This window comes from Plutella xylostella, chromosome 2, assembly GCF_932276165.1.
Source record: "Plutella xylostella chromosome 2, ilPluXylo3.1, whole genome shotgun sequence".
Classification (NCBI taxonomy): Eukaryota; Metazoa; Arthropoda; class Insecta; order Lepidoptera; family Plutellidae; genus Plutella; species Plutella xylostella.
In genome coordinates this window covers 3,693,129-3,718,475 of record NC_063982.1, presented here as the reverse complement: position 1 = coordinate 3,718,475, position 25,347 = coordinate 3,693,129, and the positions used below count along the sequence as shown (strand labels likewise).

The 25,347-nt window shown below is 38.4% G+C and overlaps 1 protein-coding gene across 1 annotated transcript in view; it reads left to right on the top strand.

The window, feature by feature from the left end:
* LOC105394731 overlaps window positions 1-25,347 on the top strand; it is a 42,449-nt gene continuing 17,102 nt past the window's right edge. Inside the window, exons 1-4 of the mRNA XM_048633292.1 lie at window positions 1-347; window positions 5,098-5,230; window positions 5,458-7,676; window positions 18,431-18,569. Of these exons, the coding sequence (XP_048489249.1) occupies window positions 227-347; window positions 5,098-5,230; window positions 5,458-7,676; window positions 18,431-18,569 (2,612 nt within the window). The 5' untranslated portion in view covers window positions 1-226. The remainder of the gene's footprint in view (window positions 348-5,097; window positions 5,231-5,457; window positions 7,677-18,430; window positions 18,570-25,347) is intronic.

Genomic DNA, 25,347 nt, shown 5'->3' with positions numbered 1-25,347 from the left:
TGCGCCATACATTTTGCAAATTTACCTCAGAACCGACGTCTTTAAAGTACGCACCGGCCGGTCAGAAATCCTCGGTGGCATAATGAGGTTTTGTCTTTGCGTTTAAAAAGAAAAGTTTTGACAGTTGACAGTTGATGTGCGCGGGAAAAATGGTTCGGTTTTCTATGTGAAAACTTTTGAGTTCTTTAGTTTTTTTAACACAATGGTCTAATAAAGTGGTTAAATTATGGGAGTGTGGACAATTTTGTTTGTAGAAATGACTTTTGTTTTAATTTTATGCTCCATTTTGCTGGCTGGAGGAGCTCAAACATTAACTATTGATTCGCAACTAGGGACCTCCATTGAAGGTAAGAAGAAATATCATAAAATATTAAAAAAATAGAACAAAAATCGATATGATTTTTACTCATGCTTTTACATTATTCTTATGTTTAATACTGTAACGTACTTAGGTACTTATGTTTCTACCCAAGTTAATATATTTATGTACAAACAATTCCATATAATATCCTAATTATAGTAAATTCGAGTAAAAAATAAACATTTGTTTTGTTTATGCCGCTTTGTCAGTCAAATGGTAAACGGCCTTCTAATTAAGATCATAATTAAAATACCTTGATATTGAAACCTCTAAATAACTAACTGAATTGTGAGTAATTATGATTGGTTGAGTTCAAGGCGTAAGTATATAGGTACTTTACCTACCTACATAATAGTTGTTAACTTAAAATGTCTTTGAGCCTGAGCGCTTGACTGCAATTTATATTAATGCACATGCAATCTTAAAGATTAGTTTTTTTTATCAGATATCTAAATGACATAGATGTATGTATCTGACAGACATAGGTACCTAGGTATAACGTAATACGGACTTTATATTTGCCTATTGGTTATGGAACCCTGAAATGATAAAATCCAACTGATGAGAAGTGATGTTTTTGAAAGGTGTGTTCTGGAAAATGATTATTTTGGAGAGTTACCTAATAGGATTATGCACTTACTTATTTGTAAAACTAATAAAATTTTTTGGTAAATGATACGACTTTAAAAAACGATCTTAGGCTAAAACCCCAATATAAATCATAAGACGCACAAGGACGAAAGTATTGGGTTCTCTTTTACTTTATATTCTGCATGAAACTGACAAATGTAAATCCTAACTTAATATTATAAATGCGAAAGTAACTGTGTCTGTCTGTTTGTTACTCTTTCAAGCCAAAACTACTGAACAGATATTAATGAAATTTGGTATACATACCTTTGTATCTTGGAATTAACACGGGAAAACTTTTAAGGCTAAGCGAAGCTCGCGGGAACAGCTATGTGTATGTATAATAATAAGCCTAGTATACTGGATCTAATATAGTAAATAATGTACTAGTAGGTTAGGTAGGTTACTCACGTAATTATACACATAGTTAAGTGCGTACTTTGATAAATCAACGGTAAAAATCTATTGTGTTTTTTTAATATAAGACATCCTTAGGTACTATGACTGAATGTACATATTTGGTACCTATATGAAGTAATTATATCAAAGAACCACTTAACTATAAATACTATAAACCTAACCTAACTTAAATAATAACCCAACTTGATGTTCAAAAGTGAATGATATAAACACACATGGATCACTCTGTTCATGGACAGTAGCAGCGAAAGACTCGGCATCAGCTTCTGCGTCTCGGGGGCGCGAAAGCGTGTAGCCATATCACCCGGCCTAGCCTCTCTCCTAAATGGAAGCACATCCAAAGCTACCATGAAACGTAAAGCCTATGACGCACTGCCGGTAACACTAGTGGGAGATCAGTCCTGCAGACTAGTACGATGCCGTAACAAGACCATCGCACTATTGGAATGGGCCGATGACACCCCGTTTGTCCAGGCATGCTCATGGCTCACTATGCTTGGAGAGAGAGCACAAGATAGTAACGTCCCCAAGATAATAAGCGTAGACGCAATGGTGATCGAGCATAAGAAAGGTGAAATTGTTGACCAGCTGGGCTGCCTAAAAGCCTCAAAACAACACGAAATAGTTGTGTATGAGGACAGAGGTGAAGACCTAAGCTTTCTCAGTGGACACATACCCGTGAGGAACAACAACCACCAACAAACTGAAGCGGTCACCGGATCAGAACGCCTACAGGAGAGGATGGCTTCCGAGTCCGTCGCTGCTGCTGAACAGCAGGAAATAAATATGAGGATGCAGAGCAGAATCTCGCAGGGGCGCGCACAAGGGTTCCTTCAGGCATTCAAATCAGCTGCCCAAAGCCTTATGGGGAAACCACAGAGGACACCTGAGTGGCGCCAAATCCCCAAAGGCCCCATCCGAAAAAGAACGGCCCAAAGAACCATAACAAGAGCCGACATGGGTCAGGTGGTCCCACCGAAGCTAAAAACAGCAACCTCCCCTAAAGAGCATTTGGAGAATGCCGTCATAGAATTTGTGGCAATAACAACCGCCACAAAGCAGGTAAACCTCTTGTCCTGCAAAACCATCATGCAGACCTACAGGCAAGAAAACGAAGGCCGGCTAAAAATTCTACTCGAGGAGGCCGAAGCCTGCATATACGATAACAGTAGTTGCCAAGTCCTCAGAGGCAAAATGACTGGAGCGTATATGGCGGCTTACAACGAGGAAAGCGGATTTGTACCCTGGGAATGCAACTCCTTAAAATTTACTGTCCCACACAACAACCAAATAGTGGTCGTCGCCCAGTGCACCAGGATTATGCTAGAGGATAAAATCCTAGCAAAAGTGGAAACCATCAACGCCAACTGGAATCACTGGACGATGCCCACTATCACTTGGGTGAACGGGGTACCTGGATGTGGGAAGACAACCTGGGTGATAAATAACTTCGATGTGAGCAAAGACACCATTATCACAACAACAACTGAGGCGGCCATCGACATAAGAAACAGGCTAGCGCATCGTATTGGTGACATGGTCAGAACTAGGGTGCGTACGATGGCATCAGTCCTGGTAAACGGCTTTAGAGAACATGTCGGATGCCAACGCCTGATAATTGACGAAGCCCTGATGAACCATTTCGGGGCAATCGTAATGGCCGCCCACCTGTCTCGTGCCTGTGATATTGCTCTGATCGGAGACATCAATCAGCTACCATATATCGACAGAGAGAACCTATTCGAGCTTAGGTACAATCGCCCAACACTGGTAGCAAACATCACCCAGGAGCTGTTGTGCTCATACAGAAACCCCATGGATGTTGCATACGCCCTAAAGGAAGTATACTCAGGCATATACGCAGCCACAGCGCGCATCCAATCCCTGCAGCTGAAAAGGTTAACAGACGCAGTAATTCCCAAATCCCAAACCAACACTCTGTTCCTGGTGCATACACAGGAAGAAAAAGAGACCTTGACCAGCCAAGGGTATGGTGAAGGAATGGGCTCACGCGTCCTAACCATACACGAAGCACAGGGATTGACGTACGAATCCGTTATTATCATTAGAACAAAAGATAAAATAAAGCTGCATGATAGCGTACCTCACGCAGTAGTGGCGCTGTCGAGGCACACCACCACCTGCACCTACTATGCGGATGACACCGAGGACGCTATCGGCAACCTCGCTAAAACGGCAATATCAGCGCCAAAGAAACGCATCCTCGAGTACAATCTAAAAATGGCAGTTAAGAATCGAGACGAAGAGGTCATTGCACTTTCTGGGGAAATGTTAAGAAGGCATAACGGGGCGGAATAAAACATAAAATATAATTTTCGTTAAGAGCGCAAAATATAGGCCAAATTGATTATTATATAATTATTATAAAAACTAACAATTAAAATAAGTTATCTTTAAGAACAGAGTCACACACTAACATCAGGCAAAACATGACCTATAACGACTGAGGGGCCGAGCCATTGCCAGGTGTCTACTAAGTTCTCCGAAGAAAGCTGGCATTGGCCCTGTCCTTCTTAAGTTTGTTGCCATTACTAATGTAAGTGTGACTCTGAAAACCATTAATAAAAAAAAAGGAAAAAAAAAAGAAAAAAAAAAAAAAAACAGACATTTCTTGTATAATGAGATACACGGCTGGGGGTTTTTAGTCGGTTAACGCCCGACACTACCTGGGTCCTCTTCCCAGGTGTCCATGTGGATTTTCCCCCAGCAGTGAAAAAAAAAAAGAGAAAAAGAACAATATATATATAAAAGAAAGAATATATAAACTAAAGACAAAATAAATATATATAAAAGATAATATTATAAACTAAACTTCCTTACCGAGTAGAAAGTAGATAAAAGAATTAAAAACTATCTCATAAAAATTACCACTCTTCAAAAGGCACGGACATAAAGTCTGTGGAGTGATAATCATTTATTAAAAAAAAAAAAAAAAAAAAAAAAACACACATGGATCAGTATAATTATTCATAGTCTGCCATAGATTTTGCCCTGTTTCTTATTACTAGGTCCTCAGCAATAGTTTTACTAAAATAAGTTCATACAAAAGTATTGGAAGTTCTTATTATTTAAAGTAAAAAAAAAAAAAACACGCACTCACGCCTTGTACTAATGTACTCCCTTGCGGGGTAGGCAGAGGTGCATTGCTGCACCCACTTAAAGTATTTTTTCGTTAATAAAAAAAAAATGACTTAGAAGTTGTAGAACTTTCTTTTAGATGAGCGTTGAATTCTTTTGTATAGAGTAGTTACTATACTACACTCACGGGCAATGAAAAGGTTCCACTGAGAAAAACACGTAATTACTCCTAAACGGAAAAAGCTAGCTTAATAACGCCTTCTGCAACATTGAAGTACTTACATTTAACAGAACATCAGGATATAACCAACTAACAACAATAATATTTTGTTCAAATTTTAAATTAAATGTTGGAAAAAATTGGGGTCGTTTAGTGTCTGCTTTTTGTGACTGGAACTATTTCATTGCCCGTGAGTATATTAATATGTACATGTAAACTTGAAGACAGCATGCACATGACTGAAAAATGAGACCAAAACTTACCAAATATAATTTTTTTGGCACCGTAGTCGAATATTATTGTATTACTGTAAGTCCAATTATTTTGATTTTATTTTTGTAAGTAAAATGTTTATCTCTTGTTTCAGACTGCTTTGAAAGAATATCAATTGGTGAACAACTACCTTACAGCGCCATCTATCGTAACGTTTCGGAACTGACTACTAGAGAGTGCGAGCAGATCTGCAAACAAGACAAGCAGTGCCAGATCTATGATTACGGGTAAGTTGAAACGCAACTAGGATCATAGATGGCGCTACATGAATGATGGTAGGATCTATAGATCGTTTAAAAAAGTATAGTTATGCATAATATTAGGATTATTTTCCAATCTATACCTCTATCTAACAAAAAATATTATGTTAAAATTATATTATGTTCTTGTGTTATTTTTATTACCTTTCAAAGTTTAACGTATTATTATTAAAAAAAACCTACTTCTCTTCCAGGGTCGGCGCTAAAGGCAACGCAACATGCAATCTCAGCAAACTATCCGATAAAGAATTAAAAGACTTAAAACTTAGGAAGCATCCCGACTACGACATTTTCACACGTCGAATTCAATGCGAACAGTCTCCCCCCTCCCCCCAACCCCAGTACGACGAGCCATTAGACCCATCAGCTGTTAACAATGACGGACCAGTCCATAGACCCGTCTTCAGACCAGTCGAAGATGAGCCAAGAAGGCCGGAAGACCAACATCCTTTAGCCGATGACATACAAAGACCTCATGGAGTGAGGCCATACGATGCCGTCAGGCCTGGGAGACCACATAATGATTACTATAAACCCTACAGCCAAAGACCTCAGCCGTATCCGGTTAACAACCACTTAGATGATAGACCAGATGATTATGGAAACCAGAAACCAGATTTGGATCAAAATTTAGGGTATGGACCGCACAGACCTCAGGATATTCCGTTTCAGCCAGAACGGCCTCTAAGACCACCACCTCCGATGCATGATTTAAGACCCAAACCTGATCCTTATGACGTTTTAAACTTTCAAGACCCATATATTAGACCTCCAGGTCATCGACCAGGGCTATGGCGACCAGATCCGTACTTTCCACCATCACCTGAAGACGATATTCATGACATTTATGGACCAAAACCACCAAGGCCTAATGACTTCCCAGATAGACCATTAAGACCTATCGAAGAGAAACCAGAATACCATTACATTGTGAGGCCGAATAGGAGACCACCTATTCCAAGACCCCAGGAAGAATTTGGATATAGACCTATGATGCCGTACGGAGGGTATCCTCCTCCTAATTTTGATTCTGGCTACGGTCAAAATGATCCAAGGCCTCCAATGAGACCTATTGGGCCTCCTAGCCCACCTGTACGACCGGGCATAATATCATCATACGATGACTTCCATAATCAACCAGCACGACCTAGCTATAACTACAACAGTCAATACGCAAGTGGTTACGGTCAAAATTCGCACTACGACCAGGGAAATTCTATATATTTGCAAATACGGGATCCACCTCCTAGGCCTCATAAACCAGTAGAAAAGCCGTTAGCTGATAAACCAAGTTCAGGGTATGGTGGTCAAAATGGTTATGGGAGCCCCCCGCAAGATAATTATGGACAAGGAAGTCACAGTCATTATGGTCATACTGCTGAACATTCTCACAACCATTATGTAGCGTCAAGCCAAAGTAGTGGTGGATATGGACAAGAGATCACACACAATTCTGGGTACGGGAACAATGATAATTATGATCATAACCAATACAATAGACCACCTCAAGATCCCATTGAGTATCGTCCACCAAAACCGGCTCCCCAAAAACCTTCTTATGGGAGCCAAAGTACTTATGGAGAAAATAGTCAAAATGAGTATTTTGGACAAAATAATTACGGTGAAAGTTCACAAAACGGCTATGAGCAATCGGGATACAAACCTCAGAAACCTCACGATCCTTATGTGAAGCCTTCTGTCGCCCCCCAACATAGCTATGGGAATGCACCTCCTGAAGAATACGAGAGCTCTTACGGTTCCAGTAATCAAGGCTATGGAAGTCAAAATCCAATAACTACAAACCAAGGATCCTATGGAAGCCATCAAATATCTAGCCAATCAAGCTATGGGTCCAGTTCTTATGGCAGCCAATCCAGCCATTACGGACAAAGACCTTCAGACCCCAACTATGACAGACCAGATCAACCTTACGGCAACGAACCAGCTTTCGAAGATGGTGGATACAAAAACAACCGGCCAACCACCACACTGAAACCAGCTTACACAAAACCACTGAAACCAAAACCTAAACCTGTCTACGGTGAACGACCAGACCCAACAGAAAAACCCGGGTATGGCAACGCCAAACCTGACATAGATGAGCCTGGTTACGGAAAACCCATTCCAGTAAATGTTAAACCATCTTATGGTAATCCAAGACCTGTAGACAAACCTTACGAGACTGAAAGACCAGAAAGACCATTGTATACAAATGTCAGTTCAGGTTATGATGGTCCAGATGTGAGGCCAGTGTACGAGTATGACCTAGATAGGCCTATAGATGTTCCCAGTTACATAGTGAGGCCTAATGGCCAAGTGATAACGTCCAGGCCAGTAGCAGTTGGTGATTATGGTGAAAGGGAACCAGCTTACGGTGTTGGGAGGAATCCTGGACATCGGGCGAATTATGAAGGTGAGTTTTTTTTTCTTCTTTTAGGGCCTGTTTTACAGTATCTGGATAATAGCTACTTGTAGCAAAATGATTTGGACAATGACAGCATGTATTTTATTTAGATTTTATCCCACAACTAGCCATTAATTCAGACATTGAGAAACAGACCGTTACAGCACAGTTTTCTGGGGACTTCATATATTAGAAGTTAATGATTATTATGCCGACATGCTTTCAAGCCACCACATATGATTTCCTTTGCAGACTTTGAAACGCTCAGTATAATATAACATAAGTATTTTCCAATTTTAATTTGAAGGTTAAACCATTGTGGTTACCCAAAACTTTTTGCAAATAGTTTTTTTGGTAACCATTTATAAATCTTATTTCGAGGCTAACCCTAACCACCGTTTAAGTGAAGTTTTTGTTTTCGAATACCTCATTTATCAAGCAAGCCCATGGTTTAGAGTACAGTGAGTAAAACGATAAATGCACTGCTTGTCATGCAAATTTAGCTTTAACGGAGTACTAAATAAGGATTGCGTTAAAGTAAAATCTGAAATTTCAAGTGATTCCTCTACAGTACAGTAGGATTATTCGATATAATGAATATATAATGGAAGGTCTAAACAATTTAGCTTGGGCCTACCTGCAAATTGCTATTGAGTTAGGGTGTGGCCTAAGTTAAGAAAGTATTACTTCCATACATAATAATTATGCTCACTACTATACTCCCTGAAGAGGTAGTCAGAGGTGCATTTGCACTAACGATAGGTTGTGTATGTATATATTATTATATTATATAATAGTTACATGGTATGTATTATTATGTAATATAGTATGTACTTCTATGTAAGTATATTTGTAATATTATAGTTAGTGCGTAGTTTATTAATGAATCTACATTTCCTTTTAACATGTACACTACACCCAATCTTATCTCTTATTCCCTCCATCCAAAGGTTGTCTGGCAGAGATCACTTTTAGTGATAAGACCGCCTTTTGTACCCTAATTAAGTTGCAATTTGTCATTCTTATGATTCTTTGTTGGTGTGCAAATAAAGAGTATTCTATCTTCTATCTATCTATCAAATCCTGGCCTGTACGAGTACCAATGAATTCTTTCAATTGTATTTTCAATTAAGGAGTTTAAGTACAATAACATCACGTGCTCTTACGGTGATGGAAAACATCTTGAGGAAACCTGCACATCCTAGATTTTAGATGTGTATCCTAAGTGCATTGTACTCATCTCAAAACGGCGATATATTTCGTAACCTATCACCTGAGTACAAATGTGCTGCGAAAAGTGGGTCCCTCGCTTTGTGAGCCACCTCTGACTAATCGTGAGTGCATATGTATATATGTATGTGTATTTTAACACAAAAAGTAACATAAGTTTTGATCGGCGTAGCAGATTTTGATAACATATTGCTAAGAACACTAGGGGTAACAGTACCTATAAATCTTAAAAAAAACAAAACGAAAAACGGTTCAGCCACTAGTATCTGTATACGTTAACCCCTCTTTATCAGTCGAAAGCTAAAAATCGCTATTCCTAACCACTTTGCACCAAATCCTAAGTCTGATACGGATCTAATATCACAAGCATCTTAGAATTGTGTACGAATCTCATTGTTTATGTTATGTCATACTTGATACAGCCTTGCAGACTGTCTATTGTACATAGTAGACAAATGTCTGCCTACCAGAATTATGCATTTAGGTGTTAAAAGTAATATTACAATACAATTATGTTTGAACTTACGCGAAGTAAAACTAAATTAAAAAATAACAATTGCGAGGTAGGTTAGCATAGGTATGCAGGTGTCCTCACCATGTTTCCTCCACCGTATAAGGGCGAAGGTATACATCGTAATAAAATTTCAACAAAGTCATTTGGGTAGGTATATGTCAGTGCCGGGATTCCAACCCGCATCTCTGCCGTGAGAAGCGGGCGTTTACCCGACTGAGCTCCCATCCCGTTCTCTGTCAATAGAAACATTTTTATTCTACTTTCAAAAATATAAAAATACCTTTCAGTACCAATATATATATATATACAGGGTGTTGCGAAAAGGGTATACTAAGCCGCAACCAGCATGTGCAGCATGTTATATCTAAGCCCGAATCTTAAATCAGAATTTCTAAATTCGCGAAAAAAAAACCATTATCCATTGTAAAAAAGTCACGTGACCAACTAAGTTCCTATGGAAATACCCTTTTTGCAACACCCTGTATATACATATATAAAAAAAACCTACCTATCAAGACTTCTAACACAGATACGCAACTCTCAACATGATATATTAAGGCACGGGGAACTTGCTTCCTACCGATGCATTGTTTTGCCGAATCCAAGGTTTTTACATCTACAATTTATTTTTAACTCATAGTGTATAACTTATTGCGGTCAAAAAGGATAAAGAATTACTTACGTCATTTTGAAAAAAAAAAACAACCTACTACTGAATAGTTTGCATGAATCATCACCGGAAATTGGGCTGATGCCCACAAGACTGCTTTGAAACTGCGTTTTTTTTTTAAACGCAATTTCAGGGTAAAACACCACCGAGCTTTTATACAGGGTGTTGCGAAATTGGTATACTAAGCCGAAACCTACATGTGCAGTATGTTATGTCTAAGCCCGAAACTGAAATCAGAATTTGGAAATTCGCGAAAAAAAAAAATCCATAGTAAAAGTCACGTGACCAACAAAGTTTCTATGGAAAATGAAATTTTTTTTCGCTAATTTTCAAATTCTGATTTCAGTTTCAGGCTTAGATATACCATGCTGCACATGTAGGTTTCGGCTTAGTATACCCTTTTTGCAACACCCTGTACACAGAAGGGCACGGGGCGCATATTTTATAAGACGTGACGATAGTTCGCCGTCACGCTCGCTCTTGAGGCTGTTCGATGTGAGTGAGCGCGATGCAAAACTTTTTTTACGTCTAAATTGCTACTAGGACGGGTTCTACATGTCCCGGTTTCCCAGGAGAAGACGGAGCGAGGCCCGTGCCCAGTTGCACGGTTAGCCGGCGTTATGTCATATACAAGACTGGCGACTGAACGTAGACCCTGTTGTAGCCAGGCTTAGCTTCGGCTTACCTAGTTTTTCGGTGAAGACACGACCTGAAATATAGTGTTTTGTCACCATGGTAAAAGGGTAATAAGCCGGATGCTTATTAGGTAGGTACGTTTCATAACGTCCTTTAGAGAGACTCCTTTGATAAAATACTAAAACATTAAGTGCCAATTTCGCCATACTGGGTTAGAGCATAACCAGGAATTTTTGCTTGACTTTTGGCACATATGTCAAGAATTTAATATGGAGATGACGTATAATTGATTAACCATTCCCTGGTTACGATCTAACCGACTCTGGAGAAATTGGAGCTATGGTAGAGGAGCGGAAAAGAGGGGTACAGGTAAGTATTATACTCATATAACACCACTACACGAGGTAGGGGGTACAAGTACATGCGATTAACTCGAGTAAAATCACGGCTACTAGGAAATCCATTACACATTTAGCCGATTACGCTGTTACAACAAAATAGTAATGCGACGGATGCTGCAAGGCCGCGGGCCGTTCCTGTAATGTACCTTAACAATTGTTTATAATTCATCATATCATCACGACCTATACGTTCACGTTCAGTTCCCACAGCTGGGGCACGGGTCTCCTGCCAATGAAGGAAGAGTTTTAGGCTTTTAGGCCTAGTCCACCACGCTGCCGCTGGCCTAGTGCGGGTTTGTGAACCCCAACACAAGCAAGCTTGTGCTGAGAGAGGTGTCGGATAAGTGGGCAACCCGACTGTCAGATGTTTTCAAGTTGAACGAAGGCCACATTACAGCAACAGGGGCCCACGGCTCAACGTACCATCCGAAGCACGGAAGCATCCATAAAACTATCTCTTGAAATCGGTAACCCATCCCATGGCTGATCGTACTATGTGTTGACAACTATCACAAGATATATTTATTTTTTAATTTATATTATTTTATGTAAACTTTTATTAACTCTGCATACTTAGCTACACCATAATATTATTTAATAAATACCAAGTTACAAATGGCGTAACGGGAACAAACCTACGAAGATTTATATTCGGCTATTCTTCTTTGTTTTTACTCGTATGTTTTTTCAAATAATTCCTAAATCTAAGAGACGGATCTTGTACATTTGTTCAAAGTATCGCGGAAGTCATTTACTACTCTGAAGACACAGTTAATGATATCCTAGTGACCTACAAGAGGGCATCGCGATCTATATGTTTATGTGTACAATTTTACAGTCGGGTGAATAAATGCTAAATATCAGGGTGTTGCAAAAAGGGTATACTAAAAAAAAAACATTGTCCATAGAAACTTTGTTGTTCACGTGACTTTTTACTATGCAGAATGTTTTTTTTTTCGCGAATTTTTTAATTCTGATTTCATTTTCGGGCTCAGATATACCATGCTGCACATGTAGGTTTCGGCTTAGTATACCCTTTTTGCAACACCCTGTATATGTTTATGTATGTGAATAAATGCTAAATATAGTATGAAAAAGACATAAATATCCACCCCCAATGCAGACGGTTTGGCGCTAAAGGTTTCCATACACGATCATGTCAAGGGGCATAATGCTTGTATGGAGTTAATATTTTTTTCATGGTTTTCCAATGTCCTATATAGTTACAACTTGCAGTGACAGTTATTCATAATGACCCCCAAGTCATCCCATATACCATTTTTGCAACTACCTGTAGAATTTAATAATTTATGAAAATTCGCATAAATTCGTTGGGATCCTATTCAATATATTCCTATAATACGTAATTGGTGCAAATTCATCGATAAACTTGCAAAACTCTTGATATCTGGTTGATATTTTCATTTGTTTACGCAAAATTATGCAATTAAACGTCAAAATCAATAAGGACCAACGGAACAAAATTTAAAAACTGGGCTTAAAGTAAAAGGGTGCAAGTGCATGTAACCTCAATAATTAGTATTAACTTACTTAATAATTACAAAAATACAGGGTTAAATGTTATCAGTGACAGTCCCGGCAGGAGAGCCTATTCTTCGTACTAAGCTATTAGACGGCCGACTGGTGTAGTGATTAGTGACTCTGACTGCTAAGCCGAAGGTCCCGGGTTCGATTCCCGGCTGGGACAGATATTTGTTTAAAGGCAGATAGTTGTACTCGGGTCTTGGGTGTTGATATTTATATTTAATATGTATTAGTGTAGATATATCAGCTGTCTGATACCCATAACACAGGCTCTGCCTAGCTTGGGGTCGGATGGCCATGTGTGAGATGTCCCCACATATTTTTTATTTATTAGCTATTTTCATTGTAAAAGAACTCTGAAATTTGGGAAAAAAACATCGGTTTTATTGCAAGTCCCTGCTTGTCCAATAGTTAAACACCATTTTTAAACCATTTCTTCCACAGAAAGGATTTCTGGTAGAGTTTTCTATAAGTTCGCATTTTTAGCACTGTTACAATTTTTATTTAAGTTTTCTTTTGTGTTTTATTGATGCAAACAATCGATGTACTTATTGTAATTGAGAATTCTACTCAACCAGTATAGAACACCCGGGTATTCATCACGACCCATTACGTCCCCACTGCTGGGGCACGGGTCTCCATCCAATGACGGAAGAGTTTAGGCCTAGTCCACCACGCTGGCCAAGTGCGGGTTGGTGGACACCCGGGTATATCACTGATAAAACCTCACCTGTAAACAGACGCGGTAATGCACGCAAAGATCAAATATTTCGGCTTTTTGTACAGAACGGATAGTTTTTCAAAAGACAATGGAACGGCTGAGCGCTATCTGTTAGTGATCTTAGTTGATGATAGAGTAGCGTGGATACGACGAAAACTTACAATACAATACAATATAACTTTATTGAAAAAACACAAAACATACATTAAATAACAAAAAAGGAGTAAGCACATATAGGCGGCCTTATCGCTAAAAGCGATCTCTTTAAACTTAGGTACAGGGGGTCACTCTAAATCAACGAACGAACGAAAGAAAATTATCACGCAATCGCAACGAGATAGTGTGGTGGTTAGTGCTGCAGTTTTGTTTTTTCTTTCGCATGGTTTCTAATGTAATAAATTTGGATATGGACTTTGAACATTTAAATTGCCTTGTTAATTTCATATTATAATAGGTTAAAATATTACTTTATAATTATTGTATTAATATTAATTTTCCAAATTTAAATAACCGATATTTTACTGTAACTTACTACAGATACTTTAACTGCCGCCCGCGCTGCCTAAATATAAATAATAAAACCGTCGTATCCATACTAACCTGTCCACCATTTTCCATTCACATATAAGGTTATGTCGACTATTGCCACTGTTCAGTTCTGGCATGCAACAAACCAAGACCCATGTGACCCATATTAAAAAAAAAAACCTTTTTTTTAACTTTGACAAGTTACACCCTTTAGTGATGGGATGCAAAGAGCGAATGGCGCATAGCATAAGATAAAAAAGTTATGAAAAATATTTTTTTATTTATATTAAAATAAGTGTATATAGATAAAAAGTACAGTAACAATCAAAAGTGCAACTAACAATGTACAGTGACATAAAAATGTGTGTAAAAAAAATCGTGCCCAGTGAATAATGTGTATGGAAAATGAAAGTGATAATACTGTTTGTCTGTCTGTGCATAGACATACAGCGGATTGTCGGGTCTCGGGTCATTATAGTGGAAAATGCTGAAAGTATGTATTATTTATATAGGGTAAATCGTGGTATAACTGGCATGTGTCAGTAACTGGCACGTTGACTATAAAACTAAATATATTAAGCTTTTGGATATAGTAAGACCATCTTTGATGTGTTTACAACAATCTCCAATTATTCATTGATATTATAGTTTAATTTTACGTCGCTAGGTGGGTATTTTCCGGCGCTGGAAATTATCTCAGTCAAAGCGGCGAAGATCGCCAAAAAAAATGCACGTGCGTTAAATTTTTCTTAAGGAGACACCAAAATTTGTGTGGCCTGTTTTCGCGAAAATAAATAAATTTTTGATAGTGTGACAATAACAAGGAAGTAGGGGAAGGTCTAAACAATATCATAATGGCCCGATTCACTGTGATTTTAGTTGCTTTTGAGTTATATTTGAGGGTGCTAGTTACTGAAATGTAATTTATATCTTCACTTAGTAACTGGCACCCCCCTGCCAGTTACTAATATTTTGGGTTTTTTGATTTTAAGCTATTTTATACCTTCTATCGACAGAAAATACGATTTAAAGTGCACTGTAAAAACCCCCAGTGTCTAGGCAGCTTTGTTTCAATAACTGGCACGGGGCTGCCAGTTACTAATCTGCATACATTTTTTTTACGCACCAATAACTGGCACTTACTGGTGCGGTAAACATTTCTTTCATGTTTCTTTTCAGAAAAATGACTAAAATCAAGGCAATCTACAGTAATTGTCCACTGCTGGACTTCTCACCAGCAGTGACACTGCACTCTGTTCTCGACCTTCCTCATCCAGCCACTACCGGTCAGCTTTATAAGGTTGTTGGTCCAGCTGGCCCGAAGGTATCCGCCGCTACCCTTGCATGTTCGTGGTCTCCACTCTAGAGCGCGTTTGCCCCACTGGTCATCGGTTCTTCGGCAGCTATGGCCGGCCTAATGCCACTTGAGCATACAGAATTTAAGAGCTATATCGGTTACTCAAGTTCTCTTACGGATTACCTTATTTCTGATATGGTCCTTCAAAGAACCACCAATCTTTCCAATGCCCGCTGATCGATTTTGAATCGGTGGACCAGTCTAACCGTCAGTGTCCACGTCTATGATCCATACGTCATCACCAATAAGACGCATTGACTGAAGACCTTTGCCTTCAGGCATTTATGTGAAAATTTGACAAATCTTCCCCTATGCAGACCAATCCAGTAATATTTTGTTTTATGCACTTTACAGCTTCGTTTTCGAAGTTCCTTCTGCCTAGTCGAATAGACTGTCCAAGGTAGACATAATATACCTACTGTTGCTGCATTAAGGCCGCTATGCATGTTACAACGAGGGAATTCCAGAACTGTCCAGGTCTAAATAGAATCAAAGGCTTTCTTATAGTCCTTGAAGAACTTGATAGAAACACGGTTCGTGATGACCTTATAAAACAGCTTGAAAACATGACTTATAAACAAAATTGGTTAAAGAGCTTCTGAAGCTGTTCGAGGATAGTTATACTCGTAGCTTTCAGAAGAGCTGTACTAATTCTGTCTTTACCCAGAGCATGTGAAGCTGAAAGCCGACCATTACAACGGTGATTTTGAGTCTTACCGGTACAGAACCTAGACAGGTAATTGTACATTACCTAATATCAAATATATTATTGATTTTAGAGTACTTATTGACCTAATTGCATGATTTTTCAAAAGGTGCCAGTTACTGAAACATCATGTGACAGTTACTAATTTTTACTGCCAGTTACTAGGTTTTTTGGGGGTAGTGGATATAAACTTCATTAAAATCGAATATTAATCATATATCTTTACCATTTATGCCTATAATTGTTCGTCATATTATTGCCAGTAATTCAAGCCTACCAGTGCGTAAATCAGGCCAATACTTTATTTTTAATATATTTTTTTGTGTTGCTAGTCGCTTAAACTGCCAGTTACTAGTACTTTTACCCTACTTATACAGGGGGTTAAAAAAGACTCAGCAGGGTAATTTTGATCAATATTTTTTTACGACATCAATCACAGGAAATTGTTTAAAAATAAATTGTAAGGTATTTTTTATAAACTATTTTATTATGGCGACTTTTAAATATAGGTCTTATTTCAAAAGTTATACTTAAGTTTTTTAGAATGACGAGCTGAATCATTCCTTTTTGGCTTACTGTACCACCTTTACAACATCCTAATCCTAACTAATATTATAAATGCGAAAGTAACTGTGTCTGTCTGTCTGTCTGTCTGTTACTCTTTCACGCCAAAACTACTGAACGGATTTGAGTGAAATTTGCTATACATACGGTCTAGACCCTGGGAAAGAACATAGGCTACTTTTTATCCCGGAATTCCCACGGGAAAACTTTTTAAGGCGAAGCGAAGCGCGCGGGAACAGCTAGTCATGTATAAATTGCAATGGTTATCAGTTTAATAGGTACATGGTTTGCAATCATGCAATGGGGTTTTCCGGAAAACTGAGCTGATTTTAAGCTAGATAGCACTTCATATCAAAATATGTTTTTTATAAACTTTATCAATGCATTTATGCAGGTTATTGCAGTTTGTTTGTTCGATTATATAGTAAATAATGAATAAAATGTATAGCATTCAGATTTACGGTGAAGGAAAACACCGTGAGGAAGCCTGTATATCTAGATTTGTGAAGTTGTGAACCCACCAACCCGCAGTAGACCAGCGTGGTGGGAAATGGCCCAGGAAAGAGGCTTAGGAAGGGACTTTAGACCTTAGGGATATGCATTAAAATAAATATTGAGCCAGGTTACAACACCCTTTATTATAACTACATCTAGTATATAATTAAATGGTATATTATCTAAGAAGGAATCTTTTGTATTTTATCTGAAAAACGGTTACGTTTTATTAATATTATCATTCAAAGAATTTCCTGACTTCACACTTTAACTGTTCGTGTATTTTTATTTAAACTATTGTTATTATCTAATAATAATTTACGTAAATTAAGCTAACAAATTATAACTTATATCGTGGCCATAATATTGGCTGTTCACGATAGTTGGTGGAACTTTACTACAGAAGAAAAAAACTTATATTAGACCTAGAGCCAGTCTCTCACTTCAGTAAATCTACCCGAACATGAACACTACTCGAACGGTGAGAAAAACTCGCACTAAGCCCTCTGGTCTGAATTCAAAGAATTCGTGAATGTCACTGAACACCAACTATTTATTTTGTTGGGTGCATTAACCCGCTTTGGTGGCTTCCTGCATATTTCTGCATTCGTACAATACATAACGTTACTAATAATAAAGTTCCCAAACAAATGCTTTTTTTAATTTTGTAAACCAATTTCTGTGGCCTGGCTGCAACAGAAGAAAGGATTAAAAAGTATTAATTTCGATTTATTAAGATGAAGTCGTTTTTTAGCCTCTCTTACTACTACTCCATATTTTTGTGTGCAAATAAAGAATATCTTATCTTATCTTATCTTACATTACCAAAAACATTATGGCCCCAACTGGACTTGACTTCTTTCTCTTGACTCTAAGCGACAAAACCTCATTCTAGTGTATCGGTTCAGCACTACCTTCTTCGATAATCCAACTTTCAACAAATATTTCTTAACACTTCTATGGTGCGGGTAGACGGCGGAGGTATCAACATTATTTTAATAACATACTTACATGGATAACATCTTTGCTTCCCAATCTTTTTCCAGTAAAATATCCGAATCTTATCTAACATCTTTCCTCCTCAGCATGTTTCTGCTCCGTCCTGGCTGTCAAGAGCCCAAACGTAACCGACCTCATTCCCCAATGTTTCCATCGCGTCCTGGCCGACAAGAGAGCGCTGCAAAAAGTTCTGAAACCTCTTCTCACCGACCTCTTTTTCTTCATTCCTCCCCAGCTTCCGTCACGTCCTTTTACCTACCTCTCTCCCCAGCATGTTTACGCCGCGTCCTGGCCGCCAAGAGAGCGGTGCAAAAAGTTTTCAAGCCTCCTCTAACCGACTTCTTTTCTCCTCAGCGTGTTTCTGCCTCGTCCTCTAACCGACCTCTTTTTTCCCCAGCATGTTTCCGCCGCGTCCTGGCCGGCAAGAGAGCCCTGCGCAGCCACGTGCGGCGCGTGGTGCCCTGCGAGCAGCTGGAGCAGTGTCGGAGAGAGTGCGCCACGGAGAGGAGCTTCCACTGCGAGAGCTTCAATTACAAGTGAGTTTCATCATCAGCCAATAATCATCCACTGCCTAGGCCTCTCCAAAGGAGCGCCACAACACTCGGTCCTCGGCCTTCTTCATCCAACCACTATCGGCTACCCGCCTAAGGTCGTCGGTCCAGCGGGCAGGAGGGCGTCCCCTGCGTTTGCCTGTTCGTGGTCTCCACTCGAGAACTCGTCTAGTGACGAGTGAATTTATTTAGACGATATTGTCATATATATGTCATTAGCTATTAACTATCTACTGCGAGCAGCTGGAGCAGTGTCGGAGAGAGTGCGCCACGGAGAGGAGCTTCCACTGCGAGAGTTTTAATTACAAGTGAGTTTATTTAGACGATATTGTCATCGTGCCCCGATCACCAGACGGATTTTTTATGTCACTGTCACTGTAAAATACACTCACGGGCAATGAAAAGGTTACACTGAGAAAAGCACCATATTACTCCTAGACGGAAAAGGCTAGGTAGATTAATGACGTCTTCTGAAATATTGAAGTACATTTAACAGAGCATCAGGATATTACCAACTAAGTGCCAATTTCTCCATTCTCGGTTAGAGCATAACCAGGGAGTAGTGGTTAACTTTTGACACATCTGTCATGAATTTTATATGAGGATGACGTTTAATTTAAAAATCAATCCCTGTCGGTTAGATAACCGACAATGGAGAAATTGGCACTTAAAATGGTAATACTTTGTTCAAATTTTAAACTAAATGTTTGAAAAAAATTGCGTTGTTTGATGTCGGCATTTTGTGAGTGGAACTATTTCATTGCCCGTGAGGGTATTATAAGGTGACGAACGGAAGTCTATCACTAACTTTAGAATTGTTTCGAATCTGCCTGACATAGTAGGCTTCTGCCAAGGAGCGGCATAGCACTCTGTCCTTCGCGTTTCATCCAACTCTCAAAGATAGTCTATGGTCTAGCAGGCTGGAAAGGATCTCAAGCTACATTTGATTGTCACCAACTTGAACCAAAGTTCAACAATCATGGTCTAAATTAATCACGGTATTACATCATGTTGAATTGTAGTATGGAGTACAACGGTGTCATAGCTGCTTAGCATTACTAAGACGATTTCGTGGATTTCTGCAATGACATCCTTGACCAAATAAAAATACGACATACATAATTATATATCACACCCACCCTACTAATTAAAAACGAATACCAACTAAAACTTTAACCCAATAACTTTAATGTGTTTAATACACTACAACAGCTGTTTAGAAATGATCTCACGGTATTTTTCGCACAATTGTATGCGTTTTGCCCACCATTTCCTGAAATAAAGGTCGGTGTAAAAATGAGTTATTTGGTTTTTGTGCTTAATTACTTACTGCGATTCAAGATTTTACACAGTTTTTAGATAGTCAGTGTGGTATAGTGTGGTCAGTACTTTATGGCATTGAAATTTGAAATGTTCAGACATTGTTAGAACAATGAATACATAATAATATTTTTGGGATTTTAAGTAAAATACTTACTGCATGGTAAAAATCGCTCAGCAAAATTTATTTTATTTATTTATTTATTTATTTAACACACACTTAATACTATTATGACAGTTATTCACCAATGCAATAGTTTAGTGTCACAAAATTATAACATTCTTACTTATTATATGAAGTACTTATATAATAGGTAGTTAAATACATAACAACATAAAAACAACATTTCAAACATGCTTATAACAAATAATATAAAGAGCCGCCTTGGTAAATTCACTCAGGGAGCAGTAAAATATGTCGATATTAGAATCTATGGCATTGAGCAACCGTATGGCCCGGGTCAGGGGAGCCTGCCGGAGGAGGTTCGTCCTGCCATTCGGAACGTCAAAAGTTCGGTTCAGACGTCGCCTCAAATAGTCTCTCGGAACCGTTAGGTTCAGTTGCTGCATGCAAAATGGGTCATCATAGAAATAATATTGCTGAAAAATCGGCAACCTAAATTTTCAGTGATCTAATCTGATGAAGAACCGATAATAGTGATTAATGAGAAAGATGGAGAACAGGTAGAATATACATTCAGCTATGTATATTCGACAGTAATAATAATTATTTTATTGATTTACACGATGTATAGCCAACAAATCATATCGTTTACCACCCTGCAAAAAATACTTGCATACAATACTTGCAGATGAAAGATATACACTCACGAGCTTTGTAAAGTTCGAGACTTCCAGTTCATGTAATTGCAATGGCAGATGGAACTCTTTAAGCTATTACCTGAACACACACAAAAAAAACACACACACTCACGCCGTGTACTAGTGTACTCCCTTGCGGGGTAGGCAGAATTACCTGAACATTAATAGATCAATAGGTATAATATTATATGATACACAGAAGCTTTTTGATTAATAAAAAATATTAAGATAAAGTCGATAAGCCTAGTCAGACGCCTTCGGGCAGCTTGAAAACATCTGACAGTCGGGTTGCCCACTTACCTGACAACTCTCTCAGCACAAGCTTGCTTGTGTTGGGGTCCACCATCCCGCACTAGGCCGGCGTGATGGACTAGGCCTAAACCCTTCCTTCATAGGAAGGAGACCCGTGCCCCAGCAGTGGGGACGTGATGGGTCGCGATAAAGATAAATTCTCAAAAAATGGCGAGGAATGTATGAATCGGTTTATATTAATACACTTAGTTGTATGATCAGGCGGCCCTTCTCTGTATTGTGCATGCGTTCTGAACATCTAGGTCGATCTAGGGCTGCCACTGTTGCGAACAATGAAATTAAATTATATTTATACCACATTATAACATGCTGGCCACAGTGTAACATGCTGGCCCGCAGGTTTGCACGATGTACAAAAGCAGTCAAAATAACGCTATTTAAGGCATACTGTCAATCGTTTTACACGTGTAGCCTGTGGACCTCATTTACCAAGCGGACATACAGCGACCTGCGTGTCCAATATAATAATGCGTTTAGGGTGCTGATGGGGCTGCCGTGGCGTTGTAGCGCTTCTGCCATGTTCGCGGAGGCTCTCACTGATGGTTTTGCAGCCATCATAAGAAAGAGGTGCGCGTCACTGCTGTTTCGGCTACGCGGCAGCGCCAACAGTATCCTCAGTGTGTTTACGGATCGTTGGGAGTTGCCACTGATGCAGAGGTGGATGAAACTCCATACAGAGGTTGGCCCTATCTGATAAAGGTATTATTATTAAAGTAGTACAAATTTAATTATTTCAATATTATTATTATATTCGCCATGTATACTAACACTAGCTCTTAAGAATAAATTGTACATACTAACAACTATGGATCTTGTAAATCTGAAATAAATAAATTGAATTGAATTGAATTATAGAAGGGTAAATTATAATAGGTCATATTTGGCTACAGGTGTTGACGATAGATTTTATACATACTAGAGTGTATTAACCTTAACTTGTACATTTGATACCTTTTGTACATAAAATAATATTATGTAAGCGAATGCTGCGACCGCGGCACGGGTTGATCGACGTCGATAAACTCGTTTAATGCAAGTTGCACCAATCACAGCGCCGTATTTATAGTGAATCGCGATATATTGACGTGTATCTAGGTCGATAACGAACCCGTGTAGCAACAGCTGAAAGTTTACATTAACTTTTAAAAAAACGAGGGCTGTAACAAGGTAAAGTCTTGTTAGGGCACCACGAGTTCCCTACGCTGTTATTTTTACCACAGTGACAAATTTGGTAACGTCGGTACGCTAGCAAAAATATGAGTAGTTTATGTATTTAGATTTTGTTATGTAGAGCAATTTATCTAGTTACAATTAAATTGATTTGCCAGCCCTACTAGAGGTTGCTTGGCTAAGTTTTTTCAACCATCTCTGCAGGTCAGATCCAATCTCCATAGCATTGTTTGACACTTGATATATTCTTGTTAATATGTACAATGTATGTAAGTACATTATGTATAGAACATACATAAAGTACATAACTACTCTCTTATATGCAGCGTTCGGGTAAGTGACTTTTGTAATCATTGTCTGGGCTTAGTTATGTGAAACTTACTTATTTTATTGTTGGTGTTTTTGATAATTATTACATACCTACTTACATGAAAATGGGTACTTATGAGTGATTTTAAATCCTGACAGTACGTACACTAAATTTTGGACTTACTTACTTAAGGAAGAAATTTTAGGTGCATACAACGGAAATGAAAGGAAATGAACTTAAAATTCAATAGGGTTGAAGTGAAAATTTATTGAGAGCGGGCCTTTTATGCTCGAAGGAAGAACGTAAGATAGACAAAAGTGGTTACTGAATGGTGACCTTGACCTTGATAGTTAGATGATAGTTAGATACATCATCAAAGATGAGGCGGTATAGGATCAAAAAGTGCGTGTACTTACACATAAGAAGCCTATAGGGTCGCTAACTTGAACTAAAATCGCGATAGGGGGCCCGGTAATGATATTTCAAAGCTTTGCTGTGCTAAACACGGCTCTATCTCGTTGCATTAAACATGCATTAAACCATAGAATAACAAGTACAGTATTAAACCTACCGATTGCATGGCAGCTTGTCAGAAATAATATAAAGCAAAATAATTTTGGTCACTATCATCAGCCAATAATTATCCATACTTAAGAACATAGGCCTCTCCAAAAAAGCGCCACGACACTCGGTCCTCCGTCTTCCTCATCCAGCCACTACCGGTTTTTATGGTCATGGTCCCAAAATTAACTAGTTTATAGTAAGTATGTTATATTTAAAATATATAACACCAGAAATAAAGCCTCATTTTGCATATTGAATAAAGGTCCATCACCTTGACAGTTGGTTAAAACATTATAATCTAAAAAGCTTGTTCTAATCGACAAATCGTACCTAAAACACAACCTCGGGACAAGAGTTATCTAATGACAAAATCTGTATTGTTTCAAACACATTGAAAACAAATTTAAAATGTAGTTGTACTAATGTGAAGTGACCCTTATGTTCTCATTGTTTAGACTTTAGAATATTAAATTTGTAGATGTAAAGTTAACTTTTATTTACTACAATGGCGCTTTAATACCAATGCCAGAATTACGAAGGAATTTAATATTTTTGCCCTATCAAAACTTAAATTATATTTGAATGTTTAGATGCACAGAAGACACTTTTCTTTAAGTATTTTACTAACTATACACTCAGTTTCACAAAGGAACTTTAACTACAATTTCTCCATGGTCGGTTGGATCGTCGCCAGGGAAAAGTTGATCAATTATACGTCATCTCCATATTAAATTCTTGACAGATGTGTTAAAAGTCAAGCAATAATACCTTGTTATGCTCTAACCCACTATGGAGAAATTGGTACTCAATCTAATGTCGGCATTAATCTATGTTTGCCTCCTTCTCTCAGTATACTGTCATATCAAGGCAGCAAATTTTAAGTCGACATTAGCATAAACTTCGTTTGTGCAACTAACTGCCAGTTTCAATACTCTATCTATCGATAGCTGACAGTTAGCCCCTTCTCCCACTAAAATATTTGCAAAACTTTTGAATCAGCCATACAATGAAATGAAAGCAATGTACGGTGGCCTGCGCCTAAAAGTATACAGACGGAGTTTTTAAAATAGCGGTCCCTCATGATGAAGGGACCAGCTACATCTGTTATAAATCCGGGGACGTGTTGTGTGTGATGTGTGTAGCAGTGGTGTTAATGTGGATGTGCTTGAGCAGCATGTGAGCTTGAGATCGCTATTTTAAAAACTCCGTCTGCATACTTTTAGGCGCAGGCCACCGTACTTCTACTTAACTGTGTGTGTATCGGCCTTTAAGAGCAGTGGCGAGTAAACACGAATTTGTATAGCGCAGGAGAGTCGCTCCCTAGCGGCATATCATATGAACTGCACTAGCTCCGCGCCATACAAATTTGAGTCAATTTTTATTGCTTAAATCGGTTAAAGAAAACCTACACTACGCCAGTTACTTGTTGAATAAAATATCAACACATTTGATACATAATGGCACAATTTTGTGCAAATTACCACAGTATAAAGTAGAGCAATCTGTGTCAACCTGATTGATTTGGAGGGCAATGGGCGGCCACCGTATGGGCTATTCTCATTCCATACATAATAAAAATGTTACTTGAATAAATAAAACACCTACAGGTAGGTAATATTTTATTTTTATTTTTGCTTCATACCTTCATAAGTTATGAAAATACAAGTAGGTAATACAGTTTATTTGTACCTACGTTAATTAAAGCACAAAAGGCGGTCTTAACACTTAAAGCGATCTCTGCCAGACAACCTTTAGATGGCGGTAATACGAGATTCAGATTGAATGAGGTAGAAACCGATAACGTTAAATTTACAACAGGTTTTTTTTTATACTTTTAGCTCAATATAAATTTTATGAAGCCTATATTACACGGAATAAAATTATAAAACTTCGTTAAACTTTTACGGTGGTTTTTACTTGTTTCTGTTATTAAAATAGCGTTAATTTTTTCGGTCACAATTCATTCACCCTTTACATTAAAATTTGTAACCACATTTGGTCAGCGCAAACTGGAATGCACCATCCTCTGATGATGTATGTTACCTCTGCTTCAACAGTTCCCATGCCACTATCCGGACCAGATCTGGCCTTGACCCAGAACCAACACTGATGGAGGCAAATGCAAATGGATCCCTGTTAATGAGGAATTTTGTTTTATTGTTTACTATCTTTGTAATTACCGCGGCTTGTGAACTTTTTGAATTTAATTATGATGTTATATGCAAACTGCTGTAAAGATGAATTGTAGAGGTTATGGTTAGTTAT